At 57.1% G+C, this 9,431-nt stretch overlaps 1 protein-coding gene across 1 annotated transcript in view; it reads left to right on the top strand.

The window, feature by feature from the left end:
• Positions 1-4,061: 4,061 nt before the first annotated feature.
• The window catches only part of Znf516 (zinc finger protein 516), a 63,342-nt gene continuing 57,972 nt past the window's right edge, over positions 4,062-9,431 (top strand). The window contains exon 1 of the mRNA XM_013026149.1: positions 4,062-5,940. Coding sequence (XP_012881603.1) covers positions 4,164-5,940 — 1,777 coding nt within the window. The 5' untranslated portion in view covers positions 4,062-4,163. The remainder of the gene's footprint in view (positions 5,941-9,431) is intronic.

Here is a 9,431-nt window from a genome sequence, read left to right as displayed (position 1 = left end):
TCCTGTTGTTTCTGTTGTGTTTCTGGCTGGAGTGGCAAGGGGCGGGTGTGTGTGTGTGTGTGTGTGTGTGTGTGTGTGTGTGAGAGAGAGAGAGAGAGAGAGAGATTTAAAGTCTTTTGTAAAAAAAAAAAAAAAGGTTCCTAGCTCACCCAAATGGGAGATGAATGTGAACGCACATACCTAACTCTGGGTCTACAGTTGTTGGCATTTTGGTAACGACCACCCCTCTTTTTTAGCTCCAATTTTGTAATGTGCTTTTAAATATTTCACTATATCTCTCCAGTGTCTTCGGCCGAACAGAATAACTAGCGCTCAATACCCTCCAACACCAAGTCTGCATCAAGGCTAGTGCTCTACCACTTGAGCCACAGAGCCACTTCCAGCTTTTTCTTTGTATGTGGTATTGAGGAATCGAACCCAGGGTCTCATGCATGTGAGGCAAGCATTCTACCACTGAGCTGACTTCCCAGCCCCTAAAGTTTGCTTCTTAATGGCTAAATGGTGGCATCTCTCAGGGATGATTCCAGCGGTTTGGTGCAGTTTTTAGTGGTGTATGTGTCCTGGTATAAGCTCACCGGGTTGTGTAGATGGGTGTCGTTGGCTGCCAGTGGCAGGTATGTCTGGGTATTCTACCGCAGTTGGTTCATTGGTTCAGTGATGACTTATAATCTAAGCCGTATTGGCCATGTACTGAATGCCTGGCATGATACTTGCGAGCACTGGTGTAATTCCACAAGAATATATATAGATATCATTACAGTCGTCCCATTTTGAGGATGAAAAAACAGACTCAGGGTCCCACGGTCTACCTATGTTAATGGCGGAACTGGGTAGTCTAATGCCCCTCCAGCCTGTTGTTGGGTGTGTGGACTTGGAAGTGGGTGGGGAAGTTCCCCCAGAGAGGAACGTGGACTGCTGGAGCAGTGCTGGCATGCAGAGCGGGACTCACGCCATAGGCTGGGCATTAGCAGTTGCTCTGAGGCTGAGCTGAGGTCTTTGGGCTCTTCAGGAGGGCAGAGGCCTGTGAAGGACTGGTGTCTTGGTGAGGTCAGCTGCTTGTGCTCCTGGCCGTGGGTTGGCTCAGGAGCAGGTGGATTCAGGAGTACCTCAGATTTGGCTGACTGGTGCTGGCTGGGGGAAGATCTGATGTGCTTCACTGCCAGATCCAGGACGGGCCTGGAGCTCCAGTCCAACCACACTATTTTGATTCCTAGATTCAGTTCCCTGAGGGAGTCTAGCCAGTACTTGTAAACACTAGACATTGCTCCTTCCTGGCTTCTGGAAATTTCTCCTGATTCGGCACGGGCCATGCTTTTACAGTTGTGCTTGTAGCCGTGCTTCCTTTCCTGACCCATGAGATCCGAGAAGCTGAGTGCCCTGTGCTGGTCTCCGGTTCTCCGTTCTGGGTCTGCTGAAAAGTGTGCCAGTCAGGCACTGGAGGGGCCTCTTTATCCCGCCCGGCCCGAGGCCCTGGGTGGAGCTGAGGCAGTGCCCAGGAGCCCCCTCAGGAGCGGCCTTGGAGATGCAGAGGGACACTCAAAACCTGCGCTGCTTCTTTAAGACTCCACTGCTTTTCCTTTCTAGAGAGAGAGAGAGAGAGAGAGAGGGAGGGAGGGAGGGAGGGAGGGAGAGGGGAGAGAGGCCACCTATGCCCTGTGGCTCCCAGAGCCCCAACCAGGGGATGCAGTCTGTTGGTTGAAACACTTGGCCACAGGTTCACTTTATCCCGGGTCTGGCAAATGCAAGGAGTCTGGGAGTCACTTGAAGGAACTGCACCATCTGGGCCACAGAGGGAAAGAGGAGGGGGTGTGTCTGAGGTGTGGCAGCCTGGTATATGTGTCTGACACCCACACTGTTGGTGTGTGTATTTGTTTTGTCTTCTCCCTTTTCTTCTCTCTCACCATCATGCATTGCTGCACAACAAAGGCACACTTTCTTTAACAAACAGTTTATCCCCCCCCCCCCGCCATGTTTTTATAAATGTGATTAAATTACCCAGCTTCTCAAAAAAAGAAATAACTTATTTCCCAAACCATGCAACGTATTTTCAAAAACAGCTTTGCACTGTCATTCCCTCTCGGGGAAACTCGTAGAGCAAGTGGCCTGCAGAATATCAGTCCTAAAATCCTAGTACACAAGGTGCTTTTTGCTGAATAAAGTTGAGTTACGGTCTTGCAAGTTCCCAGTTTCAGCCTTGGAAGAAGGTGTGGTGGAATGCATCGTTTTGTCAAATGATGTGTATGAGAGGGCAGAGCTGAGCACTGCTGCCCACAGGTTGGGACTGCACGGGAGACTCCCGGCCACACAGGCAGTGGGAAAGGACAGTGGGCCCAGGTGAGTGGCGAATACTCCCAGTGGTGCCAGTGAGAAACGTCATTGCGGTGTCTGTGGGCTGTGTGCGTTCTGAGGACAGCTTCCTGTTCTGTGTGCCAGGTTCTGAGGACAGCTTCCTGTTCTGTGTGCCAGGTTCTGGGGACAGCTTCCTGTTCTGTGTGCCAGGTTCTGAGGACAGCTTCCTGTTCTGTGTGCCAGGTTCTGAGGACAGCTTCCTGTTCCGTGTGCCAGGTTCTGAGGACAGCTTCCTGTTCTGTGTGCCAGGTTCTGAGGACAGCTTCCTGTTCTGTGTGCCAGGTTCTGAGGACAGCTTCCTGTTCTGTGTGCCAGGTTCTGAGGACAGCTTCCTGTCCTGGGGTCCAGGTTCTGGCCTTGTCTTCCATAGCAAAATTGCCACAGCCGCAGCGTGGGGTGTCCATCTTTGATTTGGCCCTCCACCCCCAGGAAGGTCACTTTCTGGGAAGTCATCTTGGCTGTTTCTTGGTCCCTGTGTGCGTCCTCAGGGAGCAGCAGTTGCTGCTGACCAGGGTGCTGTTGGGTAGTGGAGTTGAGGTCGGAGCTGTTGGCATGGCTGTAGTGTTCTTCCTGTTCTGTGTCTTTCCCTTCGGAGTGGTGTGGAGGCCTGGAGGATGCAGCTCGCACGCTCTACATGGGGATGTGTGGGCCTCCAGCTGCTTGTGAAGAACAGCTGGGGAGAAATGCAGCGCAGGGGGAGGTGGTGCCGGGCGGCGGGGTCCAGCCCTGTCCAGCACTGACTTGCCCTGTCTGTCCCAGGCCCTGTGGGTTCGGGGAAGTTGTCAGGAGCCTTTGGGGAAGGTCAGATGAAAAGCGGAAGGTGTTGGGCAGGTGAGGGCAGAGGTGTGGCCGGGACTGGGGTCTGACCACAGGCCTCAAGTCATCCGGAGGAGATGGACAGGGCTGTCCTCGTGAGTGCAGAGGACAGCGTGTGTCCTGTGGCCGGTGGTGGATGTGGCCCTTGACCGCGGAGCCGTGTCTTGCAGGACTGGCTTGTCTCCCATCTCCCTGTCACCCTGTGAGGCACCCTGCAGCAGGACAGGAAGCTGCCTGCATTGGAGGAGTCGGTGGCGGTGCACAGGGCCTTACTGTGGACATTTATTGCCACTGGATCTGAGGGGACGCTGCCAGGAGGAATATCAGGGCTCTGGTGTGGGGTGCTTCCTCCTCTCCTCTCTGCTGCAGGTGCTGCGGGTGGGTGAGGGGGTGAGGGGGCGTGAAGGGCACAGGTGGGTGAGGGGCAAAGCCAGGGCCTGCTGTGGCGTGGTGGTCCTCCCCCACCCCAGCAGCAACAGGAGGCGGGACATGGAGCCGTGCGCCCACGGACAGTGACTCCTGCCGCAAGCCGTCTTTCTAGGCTGCCCTTGGGCCACGGCTGTGGCCTCACCCAGCCAGGATTCTCACTACGAATCTCATCATGGGTGCTGGCCATGGCAGGGCTCGGAGAAGCTTCCACTGCCACCACTGTGGGCGTGCTCAGCTACTTGGTGGGGTCTGTGAGGCTACTCCAGGCCCATCCGTGTCCAGGGTTCTCTCTGCACACACTGCTGTGAGCCCATCTGCCAGTGTCTGTGTCAGGGCGTGCCGACGGGCCTGCGTGGACACGACTGTATGCTGTGTTCCTGAGCTTTTCCTTCTCTGTTGCAGGTGCTCGTGGCTGTGTTCCACATTCTTCTAGACGATGTACCTCCACATCTCGGGGCTCATCTCTGGTCTCTGGGCAGGGGTCTTGCTGAGAATGGAGCCGTAAGACGCCGTCAGGTCAGGCCTGTGCGGCGGAAGACTGTGCTGCTCCCACGGCCCACGTCGCCCCCATGGATCGTAACAGAGAGGCGGAGATGGAGCTGAGGAGAGGGCCCAGCCCTCCCAGGGCTGGCAGGAGCCACGAGGTGGACGGGGACAAGGCCGCGTGTCACAGCTGTTGTATCTGTGGCAAGAGCTTCCCCTTCCAGAGCTCGCTGTCTCAGCACATGCGCAAGCACACAGGGGAGAAGCCCTACAAGTGCCCGTACTGTGACCACAGGGCCTCCCAGAAGGGCAACCTCAAGATCCACCTCCGGAGCCACCGCACGGGGACCCTGGCCCAGGGGCCTGGGCCCGAGGCCGGCGAGACGCAGCTGGGCGAGATGCGCGTGTCCGAGGGCCTGGATGGGTGCGCCAGCCCCACCAAGAGCACATCGGCCTGCAACCGCATGCTGAACGGGGCAGTGCAGGCGGACGGCGGCAAGATCCTGCTGCGGAGCAGCCGGAAGGAGGCCGAGGGGTCCGCTGGCGCCCCGGAGGAGGCCGAGGCCCGGGCCCGGTGCTCCTTCTGCAAGAGCCAGTTTGAACGCAAGAAGGACCTGGAGCTGCACGTGCAGCAGGCCCACAGGCCTTTCAAGTGCAGGCTGTGCAGCTACGTGACCCTGCGAGAGGAGTCTCTGCTGGGCCATATCGAGCGGGACCACATCACCGCGCAGGTGCCCAATGGAGGCGAGGCCTGTGTGGAGAACGGCAAGCCGGAGCTGAGCCCCGGGGAGTTCCCCTGCGAGGTGTGCGGCCAGGCCTTCAGCCAGACCTGGTTCCTGAAGGCACACATGAAGAAGCACCGGGGCTCCTTCGACCACGGCTGCCACATCTGTGGCCGGAGGTTCAAAGAGCCCTGGTTCCTCAAGAACCACATGAAGGCCCACGGCCCCAAGTCGGGGAGCAAGAACCGACCCAAGAGCGAGCTGGACCCCATTGCCACCATCAACAACGTGGTCCAGGAGGAGGTGATCGTGGCGGGCCTGTCTCTCTACGAGGTCTGCACCAAGTGTGGGAACCTGTTTACAAACCTGGACAGCTTGAACGCCCACAACGCCGTGCACCGCAAGGTGGAAGCCAGCCGGACGCGGGCGCCCGCAGAGGAGGGTGCCGGGGAGGGCCCCCCGGACACCAAGCAGTTCTTCCTACAGTGCCTGAACCTGAGACCGTCCGTGGCTGCCGACGTGGCGCCCTGTGGGCCGGCTGGAAGGCGGGTGTTGGAGCTCGACCCCGTCAACAGCTACCAGGCCTGGCAGCTGGCCACCCGGGGGAAGGTGGCCGAGCCGGCCGAGTACCTCAAGTACGGGAGCTGGGATGAGGCGCTGGCTGGGGATGTGGCCTTCGACAAGGACAGGCGGGAGTTCATTTTGGTGAGCCAGGAGAAGCGCAAGCGCGAGCAGGACGTGGCGGCCACGCAGGGTCCCCCCAGGAAGAGGGCCAGCGTGCCGGGTGACCCCCTGCTCCCTGGCCACCTGGATCCCCGGCCGGCCGTGCGCCCCAGCCGCAGAGCCGCGGCGCCCGCCGGCCACAGCAAGTCCTCAGAGTGCTTCGAGTGTGGCAAGATCTTCCGCACCTACCACCAGATGGTGCTGCACTCACGCGTGCACCGCCGGGCACGCCGGGACCGCGAAGCCGAGGGCGACCGCGCGGCCTGCGTCCGCTGCAGCTCGCTCAGCGAGGGGGACTCGGCCTCGCAGCCCAGCAGTCCCGGCTCAGCCTGTGCCGTGGCCGACTCGCCAGGCTCCGGCCTGGCCGACGAGGCCGTGGACGACAGCAGTGAGGAGGCTGTGCCTGAACCTGCATCAGGTGAGTGGGCGGGCTCGGGCTGAGAAAGTTCCAGTAGCTTGGGCTCGGGTGGCCCTTAAAGACCCAGTGACGCCAAGCCTAGCTGGCTCCGTGTCCTGGCTTCCTTGTGTCCAGGTCCTTGTGTCCAGGGGGGTCTCATACCCAGGTAACCCCATGCTCAGGTGGCCTTGCGCCCTAGTGACCTTGAGCATAGCTATCCCCTGCCAGAGGCCGCGCGTCCATCAGGAATCCTGTCCCTCCTGTGCGGTGCCTGCCAGCTTCACTTGGCTCTCTGTTGCGTTATACACTGCAGGGCTGTGTAAATTCATCTTTGGCTTTGTGAGTTGTTGGTCTCTCCTGGGTGGCCATAATTTCAGAGTAAGGAAATTGGCCATGGATTTACTCCTTTTAGATGTACCCTTCTCTTGCTTTGCTGGCCTAGACTCGATTGTGAATGTTTGATGCATGCACATGCACACACAAGCACACACTCAACATATGCAGACATACCTCGCACGTTCACACACACCACAGAGGCCCCATGCCTGGGCACACACACGTATATGCACAAGCACTCAACGCATACATATACGTGCAAGTACCTATCTGCAGGCACACGGGCACCTCAAATTTATAGGACCCCTAAAATGGGTGTATAACACACGATCATGAGTTCTTCTTAAACATAGGTATTTTAAAAATGTCCACATATTACGTGTACATGCACACTTACTCATGAATACACATTCCCCCCTGCTTGCCTCTCTTCTCCATACAGCTGTGTAGAAGAGAAACTCAGAATTGTGGGCAGTTATAATTAGTCTCAGATTCCTGTCACTCTGTGGGACAGTTAATTGGAACAGATTACTTTCCAAATAGCCGACATCTAAACTCTCAGCTTTGTTTTCATTGTCTTCCTCCTTTTTCCTATATTTTTTAATACACATTTGGCATTTCCGTCTTTATTTTCTTGAGGTAATTGAGAGTCAAAGGTGATGTTTTTAGTTCTGGAAATTGTGAGTCTGTCTGCAGTGTCTCCTCCTCTTGGGAACCTGCTAGTGAGTGTTGCTTTTCTCTGAAAGTTCTAGAATCCCAGGAGTCAGAGCCCATGGGCAGAGCTGATTGAGGTAGGCAGTGAAGAATAAACCCACAAGCATTTCCTCAGGACAGAGCAGAGTTGGAGGCTGCCGTTCATCAGGGATGATACCAGTTCGTTATTAGGGGTGCACGGGGTGTGTGTGACTGAGGGCTGGCCGCAGTCGGATGCGTGGACCACAGAATGTGAACCCCGTGCTTTGTCTGGTCCTTTGAGAGCCTGTGCTCTGTCTGTGCTTTTGTAGACGTAGGTGTGGGTGGCCGGCAGCACACGCCCTGAGCCTCCTGGCTCTGTCCTCCCAGGGCCAGGTCCCCGGAGAGGAGCACAAGATCACCCCTGCTCTTCAGCCTTCTCCCTGCAGCTTCTGGTGCACAGCCAGGTTTGCTGCTCGCCACCCTGGCTCAGCTCTTGTCTTCTTATGACTGGAGTTGTGGTTTAATGATGCCGTGACTGCTTGGGATTGGACACTGGATGCGGCATTTGCTAGAACTGTGCGTGTCTCCACGGTGAGGGGAAGTATTGTTAAGATTTGGGAAGGTTGGTGAGCTCTACCGTCTGTGTCATGGATCCACCGGTCCATGGTACTCTGAGTAGCTGGGAGACCGCATTAGGTGGCACTTCCTGTCTCTTCTTGGGATCATTAGATGTGGAGAGTATTGTTTCCTTCTTACAAACATGGTATGTGTTTGCTCTCAGGTCTGCCAAAGTTGCTTTCTGCGATGCACAGGACAGTGCCTTCCCACCTGATGCCCAGGCTCTGTGGTCCTGGCAGCAGTTTAGTGTCTGCCTGGTCACCTTGTTCCTGGGGACAGAGCCCAGGGCAGCTCTCGGGCCCGGCTGGGCCCGTGCCACAGTGGCTTCTGCAAGGACGTCTGCTGTGAAGAAGGCTCCGTTCTCAGCCGCAGCATTCTGCCTCTGCTCCTTCCCCTTGAAGTGTGCAGAGCTGGGGTCAGCGCTCACCTTTCCCCATGCTAGGGTACCCAGATCCTTCGACACTGAAAGCACTTAGAAGGCATGGCTGGCGACAGTTGTTTGTGAGTGACTTCAGAAATGAGGCACAGCTGGGCTTGTAGCTTTCCTGAGAGTCACCCTGCCCGGGGCGGCAGAGTTGCAGGTAGAATTTAGGGCTGTGTCCTCCAGCCTATTCTGTCAGTGCCGTCACTTTACCTGGAGAGAGCCTTGGCCCCAGGGACTGGTTTAGGCCCTGCTGGTGGACTTCCTTGTGTCTCCTGCCTCGGGGCAGCTGTCCTCAGTGACTTGGTTGGTGTGCAGGTGAGTGAGGTTGTGGGTAGTAGTAGTTGGAACAGTCTGTTTCTGAACTAGATTGGCTGCAAAAGTGACAAGGCTCCAGCACAGAGGTTGTACCATTTATGGTTTTAATTCGGAAGACAGAGAGCTCACGGCTATATAAGTGAGTCACGTATTTATGTAGCATATATTATATATAATATGTACGCATACACATTTCCACACAGAGTGGGGGCAGGAGCTCAGAGAAACACTGCTTAGGAAAACGGACTATCTTCGGAGGGAGTGAAGGGGCGACAGGGGCTCTGCTCAGAGATTAGGGACTGTGGCGGCTCTCTGAGGGCCAGGTCCCGTGGGAGTGCTGCACAGAGAGAAACCAAATGCGGGGTGGGCGGGGCAGCACGGCAGGGTGCGGTGGCTCGGAAGGGTCCCACTCCCGGGGTCGCTGCGGTGGTGCGCTGGCGTGGCCGTTTATGCAGTCTCATTTACAGTGAACTCAGTTGGCCAGCCTTGCTCTCGTCCCTTCCTTGTCACACCCTGGAGCTTCCTAGGCCCCCTCCAGGTGTGACATGAAGGACATGGCAAGCATTCTGCTGTTTGGAGTGGGACACGTGGCATGTGGATGGCTGGGCCCCGTCGGGTGGAGGCGGGCGGAGGGTCCGTGGGGCGGAGCTGGTCAAGCACTGCGGCGTTGTCCATTTGGGGACTTAGCGCATCTTCAGAAGACGCAAACATGGTGGAGGCAGGCCACGCTGGAGCTTCCTTTGGTCTCTGTGTTTCCGTGGCCGGCCACCTCTATGTGCCAAACACATCCTCTTTCCTTCCTGACTGCCTGGTCTGCTTTGACGGGAAAACACAAGGTGCACTCAGGCTGAAAACCGGACTGGCAGTAGCAGGGCAGCATGTGGCCGTGCGGCGACCCCCGGGCTGAGCAGCCCCCCTTCTCCCTCAGGAGTGCGCACAGCGGTGAGAGCAGTCGAGGAGGAAAATGGTCTTGTACCTTCACCGTGGATGCAGGGCTGGGAGCCAGTATGGGCTGGGAGAGGGCGTGTCCGTGGAGCAGTCGTGTGTCCGTGGAGCTGTGGCGTGTCTGTGGAGCTGTGGCATGTCTGTGGAGCTGTGGTGTGTCTGTGGAGCTGTGGAATGCCTGTGGAGCTGTGGAATGCCC

Source organism: Dipodomys ordii, unplaced genomic scaffold (genome assembly GCF_000151885.1).
Source record: "Dipodomys ordii isolate 6190 unplaced genomic scaffold, Dord_2.0 Scaffold91, whole genome shotgun sequence".
NCBI lineage: Eukaryota > Metazoa > Chordata > Mammalia > Rodentia > Heteromyidae > Dipodomys > Dipodomys ordii.
This window is presented reverse-complemented; position numbering and strand designations above follow the sequence as displayed.